The sequence below is a fragment of the Echeneis naucrates genome, chromosome 9 (assembly GCF_900963305.1).
Source record: "Echeneis naucrates chromosome 9, fEcheNa1.1, whole genome shotgun sequence".
Classification (NCBI taxonomy): Eukaryota; Metazoa; Chordata; class Actinopteri; order Carangiformes; family Echeneidae; genus Echeneis; species Echeneis naucrates.
In genome coordinates this window covers 2,490,987-2,517,493 of record NC_042519.1, presented here as the reverse complement: position 1 = coordinate 2,517,493, position 26,507 = coordinate 2,490,987, and the positions used below count along the sequence as shown (strand labels likewise).

The window sequence follows — 26,507 nt, the reverse complement described above, 5'->3', positions numbered from 1 at the left end:
TAGGGGATTAAAATAAATTATATTTTAAAATAAAAATAAATAATAAATAAAAATTAATTGTAACGGCAAATTAAGTATCTACATACTTTATTCAAATAAAATTTGAACATTGACCTTCACGTTTCAATGTCCATTCAAATTTGAAAAATAAAAAGGCGAGGCGCACAAAGCCTGTTTTTTCAGTATGTAAACGTAAGTCTCAATTTAGATCAAAATCTAGTTTGACATTTAGTTTCCAAAAACCTAATCGTTTGTCCTGTAGACAATATTCAATTGCAATGTGTGAAACTGTATGACACTTACATTTCCGTATTCGGTAAATGGTATAGTAGGAGATGCTGATGTGAAATTGCAGTCAAATTGCTGACAGTCTTCCTTCTGGCATGCCAGAAGATGGCAGCAGGGGGAGAAGAATTGTTCCATGTCACAAATAGAAAATTTTGTATCTCCAGGGGCTGTAAGGCCTTACATTTGCGGCTTAGAACAGTGCTTGATGCCAGAGTTGGTGACTCGAGTCGCACTTAAAACGCACACTTCAGAGACTTCAGACTTGACTTGGATTCGTACTGAAAAGACTTCAGACTCGTTTCCAACTCGTGAACAATCATTATGTTTTCTTTTCTGGCGTGTTAACATTGAAGAAACGTCTGACGAGTTTAATGTCACTACCTCCAATTTGTCACGGTAATAATCATATTAGGCATCGGGTGCGCGCCTCACGCACTAGTGTCTCAGATGACGGTAACTACGGCGACCGGCACACTTTACAGTTACCGTTGCTTCTGTAGCGTTACCATTCGTAATTACATTTGGTTGTAAAAAAAAAAAAGATGGCAACAACAAAAGAAGCGGCAGTAGATTGTGGTACCAAAATTAAGGACGCTGAATCAACTACTTCAAATTTTATCAGCACCCGAACACTCACCCGGATCGGTAACTTTTACATTAGCGAATATGGACGATTAGCAAAGTTAGCTTAGTAACTGAATATTTGAAAGATGAGTGAATGTTAGCTTGTCACACTTGTTTGCATTGAGTGGCGTTGATATGACGTAAAACAGTGGGCGGGAAACGTTACGTTCCGCTGCCACCATCTACTGGCCTACGTTAAACAGAGAAATACAGTTATACTGTCGGGTTACAGGATTATTGTTGACCACGTAACGTTAATATTACAGCTTTATCAGGTTACCATTACGCTGGATGATAGATGATAGAGCGCTCATTACAACCACAAGAGACACGAGACTTCACTTCAGACTTGACTTGGACTTGAAAAATAAAGAAAATAATTGCTCTGCTTGGAGCAGCACCTTCCTGTTCCGCCGTGAACAAACAATGTGGGTCATTGCTTTGAAACAATATGGCCAAGAAGAAGATTGAGAACATAGAGTGAAACTACTTTCACTACAATTCCACCAATAAAATGGTGGTGAAGAAGAAACACAAAGAAAAAATACAAAATAGACAAAAAGACAACAGAGAGAGAGCTGAGCAAGCAATTAAAAGGTTTTAGGAATCAAAACAACAAAGAACAAAAATTTCTGTATACTTGATCAAGAAACATTTTAATGTATTCACAATTAGGTACAATTTAAATAACTGATATGTACAATATCCAGAATTCTCAAGAAAAAAAAAAACTCAAATCAGTGATATTGCATTCAAGTAAATCAGACACAAAGGGATCTTATGCTAAGAGCACATTCAGCAGGAGCATCATTTGTAATAACGCCATAGTTATTCCTGCACAGTTTGATGACAGGACAGTAATAAGTGATAATAACAGCTCTCTTGAGAAGCTAAACCAGTTTGTGGATTATAACTTTTTATGAACTCCTGAACTTGGGAAAAGTTCCGTATTAAATCTGTATTATACTTCATATATGAATAAACTCCTCACAAATGTAGAAAAAAATAAACAAAACAAACCATAATTTCAAACATCATCCAGTCTAAATGAAAATTTCACCAGATTCCAATTAAAAAAATATAATAAAAAAAAAAAAATCACAACTTTACTTACTTGGCTTTAGAAAAAAATTTAAAAATAGTCAACCAAGTACCATATTTAATGGTTTATTTTTATACAAGAAACTTGACATACACTTGACATCACAGATGTCATCTACCTATAAAATATACACAACTAAAAACATGATTACTGTTACTGTTTAAAGAACAGGAAAGAAAATTCTTCTTCCTCTGTCCCCTTCCATTCAAAGTGCCTAAAATAAGCAAAAAAAAAAAAAAAAGGACTTTTTAAAAGACAGCATTGATTGGCTGAAGCTGACTTCAGTTACGAATAACCCCCATTGTTCACTGGGCAGAAAGGTCCAAGGTCAATTCAAAGTCACTTAAATGAAAATACTGACTCTAGTATATGAAGAAAATGGTTGAGGTTAAGGCCAAGAACTATCATAGCAGGTCTTATTAGGTTTCCTCTGTGTCCTATTATCATTTTGTCCTACTTAATTATATATTAATAAAAAAAATGACAGATCTCTTAATTTAAAATTCCATCCATGTTGTAGATGAATCCAGCTCTGGTAATCCTTTTGTTTGATATTAGAGTGAATTGTCATCTTCCTGCTGAGAGGTTTATGGGACTTCATGTGTTGCAGCTCTCATCGTAAGTGGGAGGAGCCTCTGTAAAAGACACATGCGATCAGAAGAGCTGATCAGTACATAAACACTTTGCACAAGCAATGTTATCAGCTGTCCTGCAGCACACAAGCATCTTGTATCATGAAAAATGGGAATCTTACACAGACTGTCTGGTGGTGCAATCATCAGAGCCTGTGTATCGTAGCAAATCAAATTTATTTATATAGCGCCAAATCATAAAAAAGCTACATGACGGCACTTTAAATATTGATACCCTTTTACACGAATGCTACCAACACACAGCCAAACAAAGTTGCAAATCCATACAACTGCAGTTAAAGGGCGCACACACACAGGCGGTGATGAGAAAGAGTGAGCTGATAGCTGCTGTGCAGACCGATCGGTTGTCTCTCATCCCTGTGTTGATAGTGGCAAAATGTCCATGTTAAACACTGCAGTTCACTCTTGCTTTTAGACTGGCAAAAGTGCAGCCTAGCTGTGATGACCCTGGTGTAACAGCACTGAGCTGGGTGACTGTTCTTTTTACAGTGCTCTGAAAGACCTCACAGCACAGCAAAGGGGCGGAAATCAACATGTTCACCATGGTGTTGTGTTTAAATGCATCAAATAAATACCCCTGTAGATCAATTTGATCCAATTCTGAAGGCATCTCCTATTGCCCAATAGAACCAAATGTTAGCACAGGGGAGCAAACTCTTACACTTCTAGCATGTGACACACCTTTCACTCTCATAGCACTTGTGTCAAACTCAAGACCCGAAGCCCACATCTGGCCTGGTATACAATCATATGCGGCCTGCAAGATTGTTTCAGTTTTCAAATTTTTATTGGCCCAGCTGTAACACTCATACTACAAATCCTATAATTCAGCCCAACAGCTCCTGAGCCAAACAATAGGCTACCTGCAAGAACCCTAATTTCAGCTTTCCTGACGACATACCAATCTGCAGCATCTGTGGATGTTTTCAATATGTACAAAATGTGTCTTTTTTGTGGAGCTAATGCAGCTGTAATTTAAGAATTTGAACATTTAAAATTTTATTTTATTTTTATTTTATTTATTTTTTTGAGGGGGGTATATAGTATTCTGTCTGTTTCAATTAATATTTTTATTCAAAACATGGTTGGTTTTAGTCCGTTCAATATTTTTTTTTTCTGTGTCGCCTGTGACCTAATGTGTGCTTTGAGTTTTGGTGCCTTGTGTGATTGAGCTTGACACCCCTAATTTAGAGTAAACAATACACTTAGACATCAATGTTTTGGGACGGTGGGAGGAAACCCACAAAGGCATGGGGAGAATATGCAAACTTCACACAAAAAGGCCCCAGGAATTGGGTATCGAACCCATGACTTTCTTCCTGTGAGGCACCCTAACATCAGTTAGAGTGTTAAAAAGGTGGGAGTGCTATTTCTCCTTACATTTCAGGACAGGATCAGGACATTTTCTATTTAAAGGGGCGTTATACTTTATTGTCTACATACGGACACAGAAGGCTACTCATGAAGCTAGTCTGACATGCAGCCATTGCATCTTATCATTCGGCTAGCTATAGACAAGGAGCAAAACAATCTGATCAGTACTCAGTGATAACGGACTACCACAAGAAAAAGTTTGTCAAGAATGATAAACTTTGGGAGTGACTTCTTAGCTAATGGATTGTTTTCACGTTTAAGAAGATGGATTGTATCTGTCAATCAACGGCATTATATGGATCTGTAAATATGAGACTCTTTTTTTGATTTTTGTCAAGTTGGAATCTTGACAAAAAAAGTAATTATCACAAATGAGGACTCCAAAGAATGTTAGCCCTGCCTCTGGAATACATTGTAGTATGATTTCAAATATTTTTTAGGAGAGAATGAGTATGTGCCAACTGACCGTGTGGATAAGCCGAGGCGCCATAGTCTGGAGGCAGGATGAGTGGTGCTGAGCTGGTACCAGGGGTTGTGGTGCCAGGCCTGCCCTGCTGCTGGTTCTGAGAGAAAAAGAGGCCGGGAGCATAGCTGAAAGCATTGGGGGAAACCAGCTGAGACTGGCGCTTGTTGGGGAAACCATCGTTCTTTGGAGTCCCACCCTCTGCTCCCTGGTGGTACTCAGCTGGAGGAGCACTTGGAGAACTGTGAGAAGGCATTCTGGGACGAGGTGTGGGACGGGGAGCAGGTTTTGGGGCAGGGTGAGGGGTTGGTGTAGGAATGGAGGCTGAGGATGACGCGGGGGCAGAGACACAGGCAGAGGCAGGGGCAGAGGCACCCTCAGGTGTACCAAAGGAAGGAGGGGCTGCTTTTTCAGACGGACGCAATTTTTTGTCCAGAGAGACGTTTCCAATGTGGATGGGTAAAATCAACATGACATCTGGAGATTTTAGATTGACCTGTAAAATCAGAGAACATGAGTTACCCAGTTACACTTAATACCTGAAACCTAATTCTGTGTGTGATTCTCACTCAAATAATTTATTGTAAAAACTGTTTTCAGAAGGTAATGAAGAAGAGTATGCCCCTGGGGTTTCACAGCCTGCAGATGCAATGGATTATGTAATTTATCACACACTGTATAAAACCCATAATCTAAGAATATTGAAAATATTTAGAACAACATGACAATGATTAAGTTACTTAGTTACTGAATTACCTTTTTTCCCCATCTTTTTATTTGATTATGATTTCTGCTCATTCTTTTGAACAGTAGTATTAAAAATCTGCTCCAAAACCTCTAACGTGCTAAATATCTTGTTGTCCATATCTTCCTGCCTTTACTCAGTCAATGCAATAGACTCAAACCAGGTTCTCTTGACTCTAAGGTCAGAAAAATACAGCACTGATGGATGAGACACTGATTGACCCAAAGGAGCCAATGGGAGTGTCCAATGTAGGGATGTGACTATCAAATATAGGAGATGAGAATCGATGGATAAATACACAAAAGTAAAACAGCAATGCTCAAAGGGTCAAACTGATCCAAATCTTAACTAGTTTCGTTTGAGTGTATTACAAAGACAAACCAAAAGAGCAGCTTCTTTAGATCAAGAAGACAGCATGTCTCCTGCTCAAACCACCATGGAATGGTCTAAATGGTCTAAAGACAATGCACGTTTTTAACACAGTTCATGACTAGACTTTTATTAGAAAATTAAAAAAAGGGAGATATTTAATCTTTCAGTTAAATTGTACGTATGTGATCTGAGGTTTATTCAGGCAACCTGGAATATATCCATTGCACATTGATATCTTTAAAAACACAATTAGTTGGATCAAGAAAATATTTCTCATGCTATAAAAGGGGATTGTTGTCACTTACTTTGACATAATATTCAATCTTTATGAGGTCACAGCCTGCAAGAGAGGACTGTGGAAGAGGAGGGACAATGATCTGCTCCTTCCACTCCACCTCCTTTCCAGCCTTCACGACACCTCCCTCCACCTCCGCTATGGTTCTGACATCATGGATGGGCTTTTTCATCTCATAGGTCACCCTCTAAAAACATTTGATATGAACATTAAGGCTGATGAGTGGTTTACAAGGTGACTGGGGCGGGTTGCCCACACAGGGCATGAATGAATACAAAACAGGAGAATTCAGAACCAATTGAGAAGAAATCACTTGTTATCTGACATTCTATCATGAAGTGATATGGCTAATGTGTATAAACAAACCTCATCATTTATATAGAGTCATTTCCCTGTCTATTTGACCAGTCTAATGTTTTTGACTTCAGACAAACATTTGTTATCTTCAGCTGCTGTGCATCTGCTTTTAGGTGTTGTGCAGGTAGGGTCCAGTATGTTAAACAATCTTTTTTACTTAAACTGCTTGTGCAAGAAACAATGTTTTAGGTCAGGTGTTGTTACGTTAAAATGGATGATATCTAAATAATAATATCTCAAAATATCTTGCAAATTCCATATGAAGGTGTCACAATAAATTATATTTTTATGTTTAATACTTTTTTTTTTTTTAGGGATCAATAAATTCCAGCTGTAGAAAAAAACAAAGCCATAAAGCAAATATTCCTTACATCCTGCAGATATTTACTCTTCTGTGCTTTCATTTAGTACAGTTAGACAGTAGGTTGTGTAAAAAGGGAGGTGTTGTCTACTTTAAACAGCACATATCCTTCATCTAACAGCACATGTTGTTTTATCCCACGAATGGCTGAGGACCACATTAGTGTACTCTGATTCCTCTGACCCACAGAGCTGTAGTTCAACAAATCAGAGAGCTTCACTGGGTGAACAAAAGAATACATTTGTGTCATTTCATTGGGTATGTTGAAAGAATGAAAGCTATGGAATACTTCAAACTGTATCTTCTAATATTGAATCTGTCCCATTCAGCCAAGCTTACCTACCACCTGGAGTGTTAAAAGATTATTTGGTTTGGCAGAATATCAAACGTGTGGATAATGACTGCAAAACACACAGTTCTTTCACAACGGTGAAACTACAATACTCTAATACAAAATGCAGCAGCAGGAGAAAACAATGCACTATGCAGAGACGAAAACACTTTCTATCCCTTCCCATTTCATCAACTTCGTACCTTTCAGAATTCAAGCTACATTCATTCAAACATATGTACCGCACTGTTAAAATGAAGTAATCAGACCAACATTTTGGAGGTAAGGCCTCATAAAAATGTACTGTTTTGGCTTGAAATAAGATAGCTCCTTTATAAATGTTATCTGTGTCTTGTTCGGTTTACCTGCATCAGACTGGCTCCCATGTTGCCCGTGGTCTTCCCAGACTGGTTGTGAAAGTTGGCCATCACCTTGATGATCTGGCCTGGTGTGTAGCCCTTCATGTTCGTCTGAGCGTTCAGGACCATTGTGCCTGTTTTCATCAGCATATAGGTGAACTGCTGGGTCACTGCAGACGAGCTGGTTCCCTACAGAAGGAGAAGAATGGCATTAAAACCAACAACGAATGTCACATTAAAATGTTTAACCCATTATTGTTACCTCCCGGGCGGCTCAGCATACTAGTTCTGAGTCAGGTACTTTGAATAAGAGGATCAGGAAAAACAAAGGCAGTGGTCAGTGTCATGAATACAGTCTGAAATACTGTACTGGCTGTTGGCAAGTAACAATTTGATACCACAATTTCTAAATAAACTTTCCCGCATGGATAAAAACTGAGTTTACCCAAAAATCAGTTATTATCAACTGCTCTAAAACAGTAACCTACACAGGATATAATGCTGGTGATAATGTTTCAGAGCAGTGAAAAAGTATAGTAAATAAGTCTAGTAAATAGTGTGTAACTGTTACCCCCACCAGTAAAAAGTCTTTGGAGGGGTCTTACAGGTGTCAACACCCTTAGCAATATTGATTATTTATATTATTATTATACTATTATCATACATGCGCATATATATTTTTATGACTGTCACATTAGAAGAATGTAATAAATATTCTATGACACTGATGTTTGAGAAAGGGTTTCGCTGAAGCACTTGACAGTGTGAGAGTCCTATTGCAGCTGCACTGCTTATACATTATTATTATTCTGGGTTCCTAAACTTGAACCTTTTTAGCAGCTTTAGCGTAGTCCAAAACTCAGCAAACTTTATGAAGGCGTCAGGTGCAGAAAAAAATTTGATGTTCTACGGGTGGCAGAAATGCACATCACAAAATGGCTCAACAGCACCACCTTGAAAATTTAGATAGTCCAGCTGTTCAAATTGACATTGACAAAATAGTTCCATCTTTGTCTTCTTTGTCCATAAAACCTTTCCCCAGAAGGCATTTGGTTTGTTTTTAAAAATCATTGAAGATGTACGTTGTATAATTATTCCAGTCTGGAAAAATCACGGTTCAAATAAAGCATTAAAAGCCCAAAGTTAATATGACATTAAGAACATGATGAGTTTATGTAAACTTATGACCACAACTGTACACAGCATTTGCGTGGTGTTTCCTCCAGATCGTACACTACAAAATTACGTATAACTGGTGCGTTTTCTCTGGCACCACTTGCAGCTTTAAGCTTTTAGTTTTTTAACTGGTACATTTCATTAAGGGTAATAATATAGGTTTTAAAAATGACTGAAATTCAAATTCTAACTGATGACGGTTTAAATGGCATTCAGTTTCCTTTGCCTGGGACTGACTGTGGACACTTAATGACATGACTCCACCTTTGGAATATGCAAGACTTTGTACCTTCCTTTCACCAGTAGCACCAAACCAGTCCTGAAACCACTAATTTTTAAATGAAATGAAAAAATATTGTAGGAACCATTAGGACCAACATGTACAGACCATAGCTCATCATATCTCACCCAAATGTCTGGCACATCATTCAGGTTTAGAGGCTTTAGCAGGAAGAAAGCTTTCTCTTTGTTGTAGTCTTTGGAAAATCGTGGCGTGTCAATAAAAGCCCTCACTCTGTAAATGATACGACCATAGTTGCCTTCAAAAGATGTTGGAGCAGAGGCTGTGGGAAAGAAATCAAACGTATTCGTTTAGTTACTTGGACACAGAATAACAAATTTGAGTAATGTTCCAACTCCATAATATGACAAATGAGTGGTTATTTTCCAGGGTTGTATAAACAAGACTCCATTGATGGTCTTGTATAACCTCCGGGTGTTAAGTGGTGAAAGCAGACGTTTCAGAAGACAGATTTAGAGTCGCAGCAGTGAAAAGACCAGTCGGACTGGTTTTGAGTTTCTGTGGTGTTGTTCCTTTCACTCTGGAGAAGGACTCAAAGCAGGTGAGGGGCCAAACACAAGTTGCTGAGTTATCTTACGCATGAGAGCCCATCACAATAACTCATGGTAGTAATGGCAAGATGGACCGTTCTCTTTAAGAATTAGGTTTGTCTGTTGAATATTAAGAAAAACTAATTTGGTTGTTTTCTTATGATCAGTCTGATAAACTGACTGCCTGTATTTCTTACCCGTTGGTTACTGTATTCAGATGACCTTGATCACTGTAACAGCACCCCAGTATTTCTACATTTCCTCTGTAAATTTATTGGCAGGCTTACTCCAGCAAGGGACAAGAAGATATTGAAAAAAGATGGAACACAAATAGGTGAAACCCTGGATGCAGCTGGTACAGAGTAAAAGAAATGAATTTTGATGCTGAACTGAGGTTTCTTCGTTAACACAACATCTAGTGCTATGATGGCTTATGAAGCTATACCAAAACTTGTGAATATCTACTTTAAAAACTAAAGTGAAAAATGTAAGCGATTTAAATTTAAATCAAAAATTGTATAAATTCTCAGTCCTGTCTTGGCATAATATGTCATATGACATACTGGCTCAATGTAATTTTGGAAACCAGTCCAATGTTCCAAACAAAACTCATGAGCCCCAATGAATCCCTTCGTCAGTGTGCTGAACTGTAACAAAATAATGCTATCGTGCCAGGACATGTCGGCAAGGCAGTGAAATGGAGGGCAAAATACACAGACATAGGAAAGAATGTCACAGTGACAAGTGTTCATCCCATCACTCAAAGCTCCTACCTGGTATGAGAAACTTGAAGGGAAATGTGTGTTCTCCCTCTTTGAGGGTTCCTGTATGTCAGAGAAAAGACAGAGATAACATTCATCAGTGGGAACACTGACAATTCCTTTACTGTTTCCCAACAGGGTGTATGCCTCAGGGCTACAAGCAGGACCACAGAGGAAATTGGAGCTTGTACAACTACACTGTTTCCTCATCTGCTTTTTTTTTAATTGGGATAGATGTTGTGGTGAGAATTTCACCTTATGTACTCTGACATCTCCTAACAGTATTGTACGGATAACTGTAAGGGGCCAGTTAAGGTCTGAAATCCATGGCTGGACTAGGTTTGATGTCACTGCATCGGACTGATACCAAATAAATACAAATTAGATCAAAGTGTTGGATTTAGCATCTCAGTAGTCTGAACACTTACCTTTGTCTGCAACAGAGACAGTGCTGTTGAAATACTGCTCCTCCATTGTCCATGCTGTGTCGTTTACCTTATTAGTGATTCCACAGAATCCATTGCAGTTCACTTTTATGGCTGCAGGTGAGAACAGACAGACTGTTAATTTTTTTGTTTTCTCAGCCACTACAACATGAGACACTTCACATACACAGATTATATTATCACACATTAGCCATTTCGACATTTACTTTTTAGCAAACCAACAAGCCTGGGTCAGATCTTCTTATCTGGCTGGACCACATACAGTCAATCTGCAAATTTGAGGACATTGTTGCAGAACAAATTCAAAATACTGACATCACCACTCATTAAGATAACAATCAGAGTCCAGACCAAGCTGATGCTAAAATCCTGATTTCATAACTATGATTTTGCCTGACAATGGTGACAATGGTGCTGAATTGGCTACAGTGCTTGGTGGCACCAAATCATTTTGCAAGAGCAATGACAAATGGGGAAATTCAAATATTTGGTCATTGTAACTTGATCACTCAGTGTGGTACACTAAAGACCAAAGAAAGTGACAGAGGAGAATTGAATGAAACATTCAATTGCTGCATTTGTTTTGAAAGCACATTCCACATTCATATTAGCTAAACTATATAGTAGTAACGTCGACAGCATGCCTAACCTAACCTAACCTAACCTAATAGACAATGTTATGCCAGCAAGTGTTTCATTCGCTATTTCTTTTTTCGCTCACAGTAAATTTCAGCCAACTACCTACAGCAATAGAGGAAAAAAAATTGTGGATAAAATATCTGACACATATAGCGATAATGTAGGGAGGAAGAACTCCAACAGACTCTTCGAGCCCAGGTTATGGCGCTCTGGTGCATACAGCCATAGCTTGCTTTTGACTTTTGCATCTATGCTTTTATCCCATTTGCAGAAACAAATCCCTGCACTGTCATCATGACTCAGCAGCAAGAATTTTACAATGACCAAAATATTTACATTACCCTCATCCACTATACAATCTTCTATTTTTTATGCATCTTTATATATGTTTGGTAGATGTTGATGGTTTTTGCTGATTGTCACTTGGTGAAATAGGTTTTAGCCATTTTGGCTGATGTCGAATGACAGAAGAATAGAGCGACTCAGCATATACAGAGCCACCAAATTGATTTCAACTGTCTTTTTAATCTTTACTAATTTAGGACCAAGTTAAGTTCCATCTTGGCAACATAACTGTATGTTGATAAAATACTTGAACATACCTACTATACAGGTACATTTAGAGGAAAAACAAATGTACTGAGTGAAAATAAATGTGAGAGTAAAGAATATATCAAGACCTAGGAGATGGTAAATTTAGACTGATTATTTTCAAGTCTAGTGCCCACTACTGTAGCAGTGTCTGCTCCCATTACAAGAGCATTAGGTCCAACAGTGATGTTGGATGGGGGTGAGCTCAGGGCTCTGTGAAGGCCACCTCAATGAAAACCATCTTTCTGCTTGGGGTTCTGTCATGTTATAACAGAAAAGAGGCAAACATAGACTGTTGTCACACAGCTAAAATCACAGAGCTGTCTAAAATACCATTGCATGTTTTAAATAATGAGCCCAAACCAGGCAAAACTAAGAACAGTGTATGCCCACATCCATTAGACCTTATACAACGCCATTTATGGTCTTAATGACCCACCCTAAAAAGACCAGTATATCTTTTAGTGACCTTGTCATACGTCATATTTGAGAGGAACACATTTGATCTATAATCCACTGTCAAGATTGGCCCACTGAAATGGTTATCTCAGGTTTCTGCCTAATATGCAATCCATTAGGGACTGAAACTGTTTCATGGAGACTGTGTTTACTTCCTGGTAGGTGTGACATGTAGCTGTCAGTCTGACCAGCTCAACCTGAAGAGGAATGTAAACAGACCAGAGGCCCCACAAGCTTTTAAACTAAAACACGCACACACAAAAAAAAACTACTCTCAATAAACTGACATGTACATCCGCACACCACTGAAGGAAAAACCCAAAGTAGGCATCACTTTATTGAACGCAAAGTGCTCTACTATGAAGTTTGTACCTACACTAATAATTGGGTCTTTGGCCTCCTGCAGATGCACAGTAATATATTAAGAACCTTTAAAGCTTATTTATCTTTGGTGAGGCAGCATGTGTATCATTCATTGTTAAGATTTCTGTGATACCCAAACCAAACAAAAAAAGATATTTTGTTGCTGTAGTGGAAACAATGTGGCAAAGGGTGTGTTTGCAAAGTACGCACTTCGCTTTTTCATTAACACTAGTTGACATTTAAATATGTTGTCTCTGATCAGGAGCTTTGTCACAATACAGCTGGAGCATTTACATCACACATGGAATAAAAGGCATATACACAATCGGAATTCTGATGAGGAAATTTATCTAGTAATGACGATTTTATTTGAATTTATCTTTAAATTTAAATTCCCCCTAAACACCGCTCCTTTCCCATTATCCCATTAAATCATTGCAGGCTTTCTCACATTTAAAACGAGGACAAACTTTGAGTCCCTAAGCAAAACTGGAATTGATGAGACTTGAACTTATTGTTTGCGTCTTGAATTTAACTACAGCAATTCAGACAAGGGTTTTAAAAGTTAAAAATATAACTTCCATGAGCTCAGTTGTAATTAACTGCATTATATTACATTGAATTCCATCACAGTTAATCAATTCTATTTGTGGCTGGAGATAAAGATACAGTTTGATGACATCACTCGGGTCAATGACTAAAAATGTGTCGAAACAGATGCCCCCCCCCCCACTGAGACTGATTCTGTCTGAAAGTTTCCCTGTGCCACTGTCACCTAGTCCATGGTAGGATTATAAGAGTTTCAGCAAGACCTGCTTCATCTTAAGTGCCTTAAGGCAACTGTTTTCTTGACCCAAGTGTTAAAGGGAACAAAGAGGTTCATGTTGGGTTATGTTTGGTTAGGTTTAGGGCTTAAGTTAGACAAAAATATGAAGATAGTATAACAACTGAATACATTTAATTTTACTAAGCATCACTGGACTGGCTTACATTTGCGTGTTCTTGGGGTTATAGAATGGTTTACAACATATTTCAAATACTCATTCCATGATAACATGGACACATTTAGACACGTGCTTTTAAAAGTATTAAATCCGTATCTGTACATGTTCTTATTATGAAACAATGTATGTTTTCCTGCTATTTGTTTTATTCCTAATTATGTATGTATTATGTTTTGTTTTGTTTTTTTTTTTGTTTTGTTTTGTTTTCGTTGAAAATGAGGATCACTGCCCAGCATATCCTACAGAAAATAAACAACATTTATATAATGGCTTCGGCTATCCAAAAATCCCAGTCCAGGCCTCGTTTAAAGCACCCTGGTGACAGGAGGTACAGAAACAATCAAAACTCCCACGACGCAAATCATCTCGCTTAAAGACAGAATTTGAATTGGCGTTTGAAGAAATTATTGAAGTCTCTTTAAAAGTGTATTCCTAGCCAGAGAAACATAAAACTGATGCTCAAACAATATAAGTCTCGATCCGCAACTTCCTTGTTTGGCGACACTTCCCCACCTGGCAGGTAAGCGTCGGCGCACTGCCCGCATCATTGTCAGACCCTCACCTTTGCACTGCAGCTGCTGCCCCAGTCTGATCGTCACAGTGCCTGAGATGGACTCTCCGGGACTGTAGACCACTTTGTTTTTGTCAAACGCGATTTCAAATTCCTGGAGTTTACCCATGTTTACTCCGATCCGCCGAGAACAGAATGAGGAGCACCTGTGCGCATGGGCATGAACAAATCTTCGGCCCCGCCCTTTCTAATGACGTATTTTACCTGTCAAAGATGACGAGGTGTTCCGGAAATATGTGTCCTTGAATTCATTTATTTGAATATGACATTTTGCTATAGTATGTCAATTGTTTAACTTCCCCGCTTATTGTGCAGATCGGGCAGCCATCTTATTTTGGCCTTTGCACTGGCAGGGTCACTGCATGACTGTTAGTGTACTCATAAATAGCACAATACAGCCAAACTTGAAGTGATACATCCCACTCTTGTGTCATGTTTTGTGAGGCGAGGTGACAGTTTTCATCATTTACTTATAAATCTGCTCCTAAAAATCTTTAGATTACCACTTTAGACTTTGTTAAACAGGAAACTTTTCTTTTCCGTGATCTCTGAGCAACATCAAGCCAATCTACTACGAGACAAAGACGTTTCTCATGGATCCATTCTTAGGTGACTTACTGATTGACTCTTGTGCTTCAATTCTCGACACAATTCTCTCTGATAACAGCATCAGGTGAAATATAAAACTGGCATGAAATAAACACCATTCTGACACCTGAATACCAAAAACATTTGTTCAGCAACTTTTTTTTTATAATCTCATGACTTCTCTCTCTCTCAGAGTACTAAATCTTACAAGCTGTCACCTCAAACTCTAGGGTGCTATGATCATTACAGCCTCTGCTCACCACCAGAGACTTTGGCCAGTTGGCTTTTTTGATGGCTTCAGATTCTGTATCAAGTCTAGGACTATAACCCCGATTATGTCATCAATCAAACACACACACCAAAAAATAAATAAATAAATAAATAAAAAATCACATTATTCACTCATCAAGTACTTCATTAAGAATGCCTTATCTTATCATACCTGCTGATTCATGCAATCAACCAAGCAGCACTTTAAATTTGCATGTTGCACACACAAATCAGGAACTCCAGGTCAGAGATCATCAGAGATTTTTAGTGGGGCCTGTGACTTCTAGGGGTTCTTGAAGCAGTTCCTTGACATCCCAAATAAAACAAGGGAATCGTTTATTTTTCCTGGATTACCATAGCACAGTGGTTATCACTGTCACTGTACAGCAAGAAGGGTGAGGGTTTAAACCTGAGGTCTTTCTGTGTGGTTGGCATGTTCTCAATGTGTGGGTTCCATCTGTCAACTGCTTCCTTCCAGTCAAGACTGGCATTCAGGTTTATTTGTTAAGTTTTAAATTGCCCATGGTGTGGAGGGTTGTCTGTATGTGCCACCCTCTCCAGGGGATACCTGCCTCCACTGATCCTGCATGGATCAAGCAGTCAAGATAAGGAATGGATCAAAGGAGCAGTGATGGGGTGTATTTTGGTAATTTGGTCAGTGTGTACCATTACATGAAGAATTTAGGCTGTTTCAGAGCAAAGGGAGAAAATAATAGTAATACAATACAGTAACACCACTTTGTATTTCTAATAGTCATTTATTTACATGTTTCCTGCACTACTGACATAGTTCAAATGTAACATACTGATATGTATGAAAGTTCTGTATATTTGGACAGTAATGCTGGAGCATAAAGTTTAGAAAAGTCATGACTCCCCCCTTCAAGAAAACATCTGGCCACTGGTATTATCAGAATCTGAAAACCTTCTCTGAGACTAACATTTAAAGAAACTACAACTCCCCACCCCCCAAAAAATGACAAACAAAAAAATATATTTATTTACAGTTAATCACTGACTATGACAGTTTTATTCCCCACTCAGATAGGCGTGGTCGGTGTGGAGGCGGTAGTAGGGACAGTCACTGGGTGCAGCCCTAGATCCAGGGAGGGAGTTTCATCTGGTGGTGGAGGGCTCTTCTTCTGTGCCTCCAACTTCTCCATCAACTGGGTGTAGAGCTCCTTCACCGGCTCACTGCACTGTGGTAACAGCATCACACCGTGTGTCATTACATGGAGGTATAGCATTAGCTAGCTTATTTTGCAACAGATGTGTTTTATAGCAGCAGTCAGTGCTATCCTGGGAAGGGAGGAGGCTATATGGGCTTTAGCCTACAGCATGAATCTGGCATCCATTGTCACACTGTTAACAGTTTTCATAGGGACTACCTCTTCAGCATAAAAACTGATGATGTGGATTTTTTAAATACAAGAAATACCACACATCAAATTGCTTTGCTGTGTGTTTTGCACTGTTTCCGTGCATCAAAAAAGTTCTGTATGCCTCTGCGCTGATGACAGCTGTTTTTGAAGGGTTTATGTCTTAGATCTGTCCCTATCTCAGGAATGCTCTGAGAGGAGGGGTCTCAGATATGAAGCGATTAGAGGTTGGCAGTCAGTGTTTTTAATGAGGTCAAAGTGACCTTGCACTTTCACCTTGCCAAAAAAAAAAAAACACTGATGATGGCACAACTAACACACATTAATAGAGCTAGAAAAGAGAGATGCGACTCATGTCAAAATCCTCTTGGGCAAACTTGGGCTGACTCCATTGCTATAGACCTGCATTGTGGATTTGTTGATGAACAGAAGACAGTCTGTCAAAATCCACATCATCACTTGCATCCATCACACTCAACACTGTCTCCCCTGAGGAATGTGGTCTGAGGACCCCGCTGTACACTCTGTACAAATGTACCAACATTTAGGGGACATCTAATTCAACAAATGCAGGAAGGGGGCTGCCAGCATCATCTTATCCTGCTCAGGGAATTCCCTACCCTCTCGTCTCAGGAAGAAGACTGCACAGCATCAGGACAACAACAGCCAGGGTGAGAAACAACTTCTTCCAACTGCTTCACACAACCACAAAACACTCTGAAAATGCAACAACTGATATGTGCATGATGGATGCTTCCATGTGATAATATTTTAATATTTACATTTATGTTCATCAACATTAACAGCAATTTATATTACATTACTCTATCCCTGCTTTGCTTTTTTTTTTTTATTTTCCTAAATATTCTTATTGATGTTTATTTTTCCCTTTTTTGATGAAGCAGTTTCTTTACTGTCTTGACTTAGTGACTTATTTCGATACCTTTCATGTTCCCCATTTTCAGAATGGCAATAAACCTTGAATCTATTTAAAACAAATGACAAACACCATGACATTTTGTCAAAAACCTACACTGTGAAAAGATGATGTTTTCCTGAACCTAACTGACAATTGTTCCACACTGGAACTACGAAAAGGCAGCTTGTTATATTTCGTGAAGAAGAGAATGACCTAGAGAAGACCATTATTTTGAGTTACATTATCCACAGTTACAGTTAACCTCCTCCGCTCCCCACCCCCACTCCCAACCACACACACACACCTACAAATTCTCTGTCTTTCAAAGAACAAGCAACAAGTGGAAGTGCAGCCAACCTGTTTTGGAGGTTCCAGAGTTTTCGTTAAGGTTTCCATGTATGACGGCAGCACTTTGTGCTGTAGATGCAGCAGCATTCGCAGGGCATGTCTGTGAACATTCTCTTTACTGGAAAACATTCAGACAGAGACAAAAGCTGTGAAGAGCCACAGTGGAGACGTTTGCGCTCAATATAACAAGGGAAATACAAAAAGCTTTCTAGGAGCGCTGAAACTATGTAGCAGCATTATATTTACATGAAACTCGTTATCAATCCCTTGTTTAAGTCAGGGGCAACTGTATGTGTGTGCCCACTAAGTGTTTTGGAGTGATGGTGGTGTGGTCAGCTGTACAAACTGTTGGTTTGGAAACATACTACTGAATCAACCCACCTAGAGAAAGACGTGAGGAGGAAGCCGTCAAAGACAACAGAACAAAAGTCTTCTGATCCGAACTCATCAGAGAGCAGCGTGAGGTGTCCGGTCAGCAAGTGCAGGAAGATGTCGCCAAAAGCCATGTCATTGTAGGTCTCCACTGGTGGTTAAAAGCAGAGATCAAAGTTGTATTTTCTTCCAGCTTGTGTATTTTTATTTATTATTATTATTTTTTTTATAATTGGTGTTATTCTTCTAGCAAAGGAACTTGACAGAACCTTTGATGACAAAAATAAAACAAATAAAAACAAAAAAATAAAAAAAGGATAGATTATTAACTGGGTCACTGGACACTGTTGGAAAACAAAGCCTTTTTGCTTACCTCATATAACTCTCTACACTCAAGATGTTAAGGAATAAAAAATGCATATGATCCTAAAATGTAATTGAATTCATGTACAGTACTGTAGCCCATGGCCCTGTACACTATGGCCTATTTAAAGGAGAGATCGCTCTCAGACGAAGCAGCGCCGTACTTCCTTTGTGTTTTTGTGGCTATGTGTGGCTAGCCCACATACCACATAGTCCTAACTGCAACAACCTGGGTTTGAGGCCAGCAGCCCCTTGCTGCCAAAAACACCCAAAAACCTAATTAACTCGCTGATGAAATCTAGACTGAACTCAAACAAGTAAGACTAAATAAAAATTAGGGGTCAGGTTGGCGTTTACACCAGTGATATTACCACATTTTCTATGAAATGTCAAAAATATACAAACTGGGAACCCTAAAAAAACATGGCAATGAAAAAAAAAAAAAAACCTGAAACTGTAAATGCCTCTTAAGAACAGTTTGGTCAAGAAAATGAAACTCACCCAGAGCAGGAAGCAACCTCTGTAAGGCATTCTTGTTCCTTAGTTTGGCAATATGGAGTACATAGTACAGACCCATTTCACAGGCCACTCTGTTCTCCTGCAGATACCTGCGGAAAAGGTGGAACCACATAATGATGATGATCTTGACCTCCTGCCAGAGGTCCTAACAAATGGGACTGTGGTGATACTTTTTATAAAGTTGTCATCAGGTCTGCAGTCTGTTACCTGTTGAAAGCATCAGGCAAGGTAGTGGGGTACGTCAGCGAGCTCTTCTCCTCACTTGGAAGCTTCTGTTCTACAGTGAAGGTGTGATCATCAACAACCACAGACATCATGGCGGGCAGGAAGCGTGTCACAACCTCCAAATCCTGAGGGTGGGTGAATGAGAAGATGACTTGCAAGACTTGCATGAGTGTGCAATTCAATTCTGAATCTTGCACATACAAATGGGGCTTTTTTTTTTTTCAGCAAGGATTTGATGAATTTTCTTGTCAAGTTGTACATACCAAACGAGGTTCTTTAAAGACCTGGCTATCAATCATGTCCCACGCTCCTTGACCCAGTGAAAGCATCCTCAGCAGCAGCATCAGGTCTGAACTGTCCTGTTCAGACACAGACAGCAAGACTTGAAATTCTGTTAATACACTGGAGTGTGTGAGGAAGTGCCAATACATTGAAGGAACAGCAGTTTGTCTTTCAGAAATCAAAGTAACGCAGCAGTCCACTGACACAACAGAACAGCACTGATGTCATAAAGCATAGAAAGATAAAAAAAAAGTCAATCAACACAGAAAACTGCATCTCAGACTGTAGAAACACATTGGCTATAACAAAATATTGCAACTGTGTTTAACTTAATTGGAAAGTTATGCAGAATAATCAAGCGTTACTCAGCAGTACTGCAGCAACCAACTAATTTGCCAGCCAAATTCAAATTCAATTTACAAAAACTGATGTAAATATTGCATTTTACAGATAATCTTCTATTAGATTTTGGTGGGGTTCTTGTAAAATAAAATACACTAGTTGCGTATTTCTATTAGCTGCTCTCAGTAACCTGAAAGCAGCTCTTACAGGTCCCATATATTCAAATAGGAAATGTCCATGTCTTTTTTGAATTATAAAACAGGCCTTGGTTCTTGTTAATACCATATTTTGCAGACCATAAGGCGCACTGCATTATAAGGCTCTATGTCAATGAACGGGTCTATTTTTATACATAAGGCGCAAGATAAAACATATATAAAGCGAAACAAAATATTGTTCAGTTGTAACAAATACACTCAGATTTTAATGTGCGGTAATATTTTTTTGAAGCACAGTACATACTGGTATTACAAAAAGTGGTGGAGGTAAGCGTACTGCGTACTGTTCTCTGATTGGTTTATCGCTGCCAGCGATAACAAACACCTGAAGTTAGTGTGACGTTGGAACAACGATGTATCCCAACATTTGATTACAATTGAATTATGATATGGATTTGAAAATTGGGTTTACGTTAAAAACCTAACATTGGCTTGACGTCTAATTATAGTAAGGTAACATTGACCAAACTTTGGATGGTTGCTTGCAAGCACTACATAATTAGTTATCTAACGTTGTCTGACGTTGCAACCCATACCAACCCATATCCAACCAAGGACCAACGTTAACACAACGTCCCTGTGTCAGCTGGGAATAGGCCGACAATCCATCAAGCCGAGCGGCTTCGTTGCTTACTAAAGTCGCACTAAAACATTTTGACAGATTTTTGAGTGCAGTGTACCACATAACATTGGTTCGAGGTCAGTAAGCACAACAAGAATTCATACATAAGGCGCAATGCTGATATTTGAGCAAATTTAAGGATTTTAAGTGCGCCTTATAGTGCGAAAAATACAGTACTGTGAGTAAATATCTTAAATATAATTGCTTAGTTCGCAGAGAAATACAGAGAGTGTGCATTTTTTGGAGCTAACCACAGCCACCTGGCGCCACTGTTCATTTGGTTAACCTAAGATATTACTTACGCTATTGGACTAGAAAAGGAAAACTAAAAAGTTACACACAACAACGGGCAGAGAAACTCAGACTTTCTCAGAGATGGTTTTTGGTTCTTAAATGTGATAACACTTCAGATCAAAAAAAAAAGAAAAAAAGTAAGACTTAGAATATGGCACTTTGGGGTTGGCAGTTATTTTCTGCTGGCTTGATCTTGGCACATCACCACCCCCCATTGTGAATCACTAGAATACCAACATCGTGTGGAGTGTGCTGTATGCTCACCCTGGGTAAAGCTTCCTGACTCAGTAGTTCCTGCAGGTTTCTCATGATACTCAGGACCAGGGTGTTACAGGCAAACGGGTCACAGAGGATCATTGACAGGTCCCTGAAAGGCCCAGAAATTAACTCATGCATTTGTCAGCGATGCAAAGCTCTGTTCATAAACTTTAGACTTCCCCTTGAGTTACCCAAGGACTTGCTCCTGTCCTTTCTTCACACCATCCAGGAAGCCTTGCAGCTCTCGCGCGCGCTTTCCATCCACAAACTTCTCACGGATGCAGGCATCTAAGCACCAAGTGAACTGTGACAGAAATACAATTGACACACAAGAGGAAACCATGTAAGATATAGATGTAACATGGGAGATACACATTTGGGGCCTTTTCTGGAATAGGGTGTTTGTGTTATCTCACCTTATGGCAGGGGTCTACAGAACAGATCTCGCTGATGTCCAAGTCGTGCAGAGACATCAGCAGCTCTGCTCTCAGTGTACAATAGTGGACATTTCGTGTTCGCAAGAAGAGTGTTCTTAGAAACTGCAGCACCATGTCGTACAACTTCACGTTCTTTCCAATCATCTGAGTCAATTTTAGGACCACCTGCAGTGCACAGAGCAGTTAACCACAGCCAACACTGGGAATCCTTCTCTTTGGTGTCTTAGGAATCTGATGGCTGTCACTTACCTCGCCTTGGCGTCGTGTTTTAGGAGAAGGGCTGAAGAAATTGTGCAGAATGGAGAGGTCACTGCTGAAAAGAGCGGCTTCCTTCTCAACAATGTACTGCTTTAGCAGGGGTGACACCTCATCTCCAAACAGAGCCTGGTTGTCCTGCCATATTTGCCTTTTCACCTCCACCGCACACACCTTGTACAGCTCCTTATCAGCCATGACCATTTTCAGCTTCTTCTCTGGCACCTTCATGTGATAAAGAAGGGTTAAACTCAAAGGTGAGTTATTTGCTATATCACTTTAACAACTGGCAGGTCAGCCATGCATCCCAGTGAGTCTGACAATGCAGTGGCATTGTACTGTATTTACAGTGACTGGACACAAGTTCATAGACTACATTAACCAAAAAATGACCGCAGCACCACAGATTGTTAATCAAGTTAAAACAGAATGGAAAGGTAAGTATTCAAAAAATGAAGCCTTAATATATTCTATATTCATCACACATAGTGAAATACTTTAAGCCTATTTTTAATATAATTTTAATGATTATGGCTTATAGCTCGTGAAAATCTAAAATCCAATACCTTATTTTATTTGGAATTTGGTGAGTTTACCATTCATACAGTACAGCCTAATTCAGCACATGCAATCGTGAGGAGGACTGCTGATCATTTAGGGTTTCCAGAAAGAGGGTAAGACACATTAGGTCATCACTGAAAGGGATGGCTGGTTGGAGAGTGCTCTATCCAAGCATATTCATGAAGAGTTGAATGAAAGTGAAAATGTGGTAGGAACTGGTACACAAGCAAATAAGATTAGTACAGTCTGGAGAAGATGGCAGCAAAAGGTTGAGGGTCATGTCTTCAAAAGGGAAGACGTAACTATACAAGTACTGACCTTGGGGAGATGCTTCAGCACCTGCATCACGACAGGCTGAATGGATGGCATTTTGACCAGTGGAAAGCTCTTCTCCAGAAGCTCTTCAAGCTTCCCGTATCTACAAGTAGAACCAAACAAAACACATTGGCACTAAAGGTCGTCTCTTTAGAAAATGTAACTTCAATTCAAATTCAGCAAGTGGCACACCTGTCCTCTTCCTTGCCCTCAGCAATGATAGCGACCCGTTCCATTAGCTTTTCTCGAAGCTCATCAAAGACAGACTGGTGGAACTCCAGCCGCGGCGTTCCGTGGAGGTCGAGGAAGGGAAGAGCAGACTGGAGCGTTGGCAGCAGGATGCCATTTTCCATCTGCAGTATAATACATGAAAAACTAATTAGGAATGACATCTGGCTACATCTGTTTACAAAAGGTAAGCAAAAGGATTACACAAACCAATAAACAAAGGCCTCAAACCCACAACTTTTCACGACATGTTTTGGCGCTTCTGACACAACTACACTGAGATCACTGTCTCATTCTGAGCCCATGTGTCCTCGATCGCTCTGTAGGCGATTTAAATCTGAGCGGGTTCTCGCTTCAGTGGCTCAAGCTCTTCTTAGCGTCGAGCAGGAAGTCCACTTCAGCTTGGTGCAAAAGACAGATGCAAGCGGCTTCATTCCTCGTCCCCTTACCTGCGCCAGCCACCACCACTGCAGTGGAGGATGTAGGCACACACGCCGTTTCCCAAATATATCTGCAGTTTCGGACTTTCGGAAACTTGTTGCACACTAATGTGCACATGTTCCATAGAAACATTAAAGAGACGCGGGCAGAGACTGTAAGACGATGTATGGTGTAACCGTCGGTAACTTCCACAGAAGCTTTTTTCACATTTGTCTTAACGCATCCTTACCTGAAACTGATCAATGGCTTTCAGGGGTTCAGTGCAGTTGGTGAGAGTTTCTTTCAGATCCTCGCCGTTGGATATTCCGAGCTCTGGAAGCCCCGCGAACATTTTCGGTTCGGTTTAATCATCAATAGGAGGAACACTGTTTGGAAAATAAAAGTCAACGTGTAGACTTACAGCCGTTTACGGAACCGCTTTGCACGAACCTCACTGATGCGTTACGCTTTTTGCTGTCAAAAGAGACTTCCTGTATTGCAACGCTGTAAACAGTCCGACGGAAACACCAAGTGCGAATTCAGTACCGCCCTTCGCTCTGGGACTGCAGTTAAAAAGTAAGTAAACCAAAAAAAAATCTTCTTAGGTAAACATTCCCCTCAACCTTACTAGGAAACGTCATAAGCTTAAGGAATTATATGAAGAAGATTCTGAAAAGGTCTGGGAGAGATTCTGGTGCTTTGTCCTCCCCGTTTCCGCCTGGAGCTGCCTGACCCAGGCCAAACAGACATCACTTATAAATACATTTAAATGTACACTTGTTCTAATTTCAGAAGTATCCCTGATGCTCATCAATACAGTATAATTACATCTGAAATTTTCCTGATGATAGTATCTATTAACCCTCCCACCCCTTCTAAAGCAAATGTGACTTAATTTAATGAATCAGCTTAATCCAACCGCTTTTAAATGTGCTTTAGAAATAAATCTGAATTTCAACTTCAAAAACCTCACCTAGTTTCACTTACTCAAAAACAGCAAAAGAAGAAAAAAAATCCACTTCTCGACTTGCCCAAAGAGCTCGCAGCAGCCCTCTTGTTGCCCTCCTGTCTGAAATTGAATTGATTTCATCAATGATGATGATATTTGACAGATTATACGTGACTACAAATTCAATTGCAGTATAAAGCTTGTCAATGAAGGGTTTGTGCCATAAAATATTTTAACCTTTACTGTACAAGTTTTTTAACTAATGGGTGAGGAATAATATGCTAAACATGACCTTCATTGATGGAATCCAGTATAAACCACTTTTCATGGAGAAGTTAGATGCCATGCTATACAGTATTCAGATAACTCTCACTGATTCATTCAAATACGTTTTGTTTGACCATCATTAAAAAATGTAAACTCAATTGAGGTTCCCAATTCTGAGGTGAGGTATACAATTGAAAACTGTCTGTGTTCTCCCAGACATACCAAATCAAATCAAAATCAAATCAGATTTATTTGTATAGCGCCAAATCATAACAAAGTTACATCAAGGCACTTTACATATAGAGCAGGTCTAGACCAAACTCTATATAAATTTATTTAAAGAGACCCAACAGATCCCCCGATGAGCAAGCACTTGGCAACAGTGGCAAGGAAAAACTTCCTTTAAGAGGCAGAAACCTCGAGCAGAACCAGGCTCAGGGGGGGCGGCCATCTGCCTCGACCAGTTGGGTTGAGAGAGAGAGAGAGAGAGAGAGAGAGACAGGCAGGCAGGCATTGGAGGGGGGGGGTGTAGGCAGGAACATGTTGTTGCATGAAGTTCATGGAGTTGAGCTGTAATACAGAATTCATGAAATATGGGACCAGCAGGTGTTGCAGGAACATGGGATGGAGATGAGTCACCACCTGCAGGATGAGGACAGGGAGAGAGAGGAGAGGAACTGGGAGAGACAGAGACTTTGGCAGAACATGGTTAGTAAATGCAGTATAAATGCTTAGAACTGGGTGAAACTGTTTTGTTTTGTTTTGGTTTTTATCAGCGCATGCAAGGAGGGAGTTAGAGAGAAAGAGGGAGAGAGGGTGACAGGGAGAGACAGAGAGCGAGAGAGAGAGAGAGAGAGAGAGAGAGAGAGAGAGAGAGAGAGAGAGAGAGAGAGAGAGAGAGACAGGCAGGCAGGCATTGGAGGGAGAGAAGCTCAGTCCTTCCCCCAGCAGCCTAGGCCTATAGCAGCATACCTAAAGAGTAGAGGACTTTTTAACTGTACGCTTTGTCATACAGGAAAGTTTTAAGCCTGGTCTTGAAAGTTACTAAAGAGTCCGCCCCCCGGACCGATGCTGGGAGTTGGTTCCATAGAAGAGGAGCCTGATAACTGAACAATCTGCCTCCAGATTTACTCTTGGAGACTCTAGGAACCACAAGTAAACCTCCATCTAGAGAGCGGAGTGGCCTGCTAGGACAGTAAGGAACTATGAGCTCTCTGAGATATGATGGAGCTTGGCCATTAAGAGCTTTATACGTTAAAAGAAGGATTTTGAATTATACTCTATATTTTACTGGCAGCCAATGAAGAGCAGCTAACACGGGAGAGATGTGATCTCTTTTCCTAGTTCCTGTTAATATTCGTGCAGCAGCGTTCTGAATTAACTGAAGGCCTTTTAGACATTTGTTTGGACATCCAGATAGTAATGAGTTACAGTAGTCCAGCCTAGAAGTTACAAATGCATGGACTATTTTTTCTGCATCATCCTGAGAAAGGATGTTTCTGATTTTCCTAATGTTTCTCAGGTGGAAGAAAGCTGCCCGACTAACTTGTTTTATGTGAGGGACAAAGGACATGTCCTGGTCACAAATTACTCCAAGGTTTCTTACAGTGGAGCTGGAGGCCAAAGTAATGCCGTCCAAACTGATGAGATGATTAGATAGTATTTTTCTGAGGTGCTTAGGACCGAGTACAATAACTTCTGTTTTGTCAGAGTTGAGAAGTAAAAAAATTCCAGTCATCCAGACTTTTATGTCTTCAAGACATGCCTGCAGTCTGACTATCTGACTGACTTCATTTGGCTTCATTGATAGGTACAGCTGAGTATCGTCTGCGTAGCAGTGGAAATTGATGCTGTGTTTCCTGATAATGTTGCCTAGAGGAAGCAGATAAAGCGTAAAGAGGATTGGTCCAA

The 26,507-nt window shown here is 39.8% G+C and overlaps 2 protein-coding genes across 2 annotated transcripts; both read right to left on the bottom strand.

Annotated features, from left to right (window-relative positions):
* Positions 1-1,551: 1,551 nt before the first annotated feature.
* Positions 1,552-14,325, bottom strand: arrdc1a (arrestin domain containing 1a). The gene is made up of 8 exons (XM_029511409.1): positions 14,157-14,325; positions 10,521-10,631; positions 10,105-10,155; positions 8,909-9,063; positions 7,331-7,513; positions 5,927-6,103; positions 4,508-5,000; positions 1,552-2,649 (listed from the first exon to the last, which is right to left on the bottom strand). The coding sequence occupies exons 1-8, from the start codon at positions 14,272-14,274 to the stop codon at positions 2,612-2,614; spliced, it is 1,326 nt and encodes a 441-aa protein (XP_029367269.1). The 5' UTR covers positions 14,275-14,325; the 3' UTR covers positions 1,552-2,611.
* Positions 14,326-15,772: 1,447 nt separating this feature from the next.
* Positions 15,773-23,868, bottom strand: nelfb (negative elongation factor complex member B). Its single transcript, XM_029511014.1, has 13 exons — positions 23,631-23,868; positions 22,925-23,085; positions 22,736-22,835; positions 21,851-22,081; positions 21,581-21,766; positions 21,356-21,468; positions 21,171-21,273; positions 19,412-19,507; positions 19,131-19,273; positions 18,906-19,012; positions 18,051-18,192; positions 17,679-17,787; positions 15,773-16,222 (listed from the first exon to the last, which is right to left on the bottom strand). The coding sequence occupies exons 1-13, from the start codon at positions 23,730-23,732 to the stop codon at positions 16,064-16,066; spliced, it is 1,752 nt and encodes a 583-aa protein (XP_029366874.1). The 5' UTR covers positions 23,733-23,868; the 3' UTR covers positions 15,773-16,063.
* Positions 23,869-26,507: the final 2,639 nt, after the last annotated feature.

Coding starts and splice junctions, on each gene's coding strand:
- arrdc1a (XM_029511409.1), bottom strand. CDS start 14,274: ATGGGTAAACTCCAGGAATTTGAAATCGCGTTTGACAAAAACAAAGTG. Junction 7,514..8,908: donor ATGATGTGCCAGACATTTGG/GTGAGATATGAT, acceptor CTCCTTCTGTAG/GGAACCAGCTCGTCTGCAGT. Junction 6,104..7,330: donor TGGGAGCCAGTCTGATGCAG/GTAAACCGAACA, acceptor AAATGTTTTTAG/AGGGTGACCTATGAGATGAA.
- nelfb (XM_029511014.1), bottom strand. CDS start 23,732: ATGTTCGCGGGGCTTCCAGAGCTCGGAATATCCAACGGCGAGGATCTG. Junction 21,767..21,850: donor AAACACGACGCCAAGGCGAG/GTAAGTGACAGC, acceptor TGTGCACTGCAG/GTGGTCCTAAAATTGACTCA. Junction 21,274..21,355: donor GGACAGGAGCAAGTCCTTGG/GTAACTCAAGGG, acceptor TGGGCCTTTCAG/GGACCTGTCAATGATCCTCT.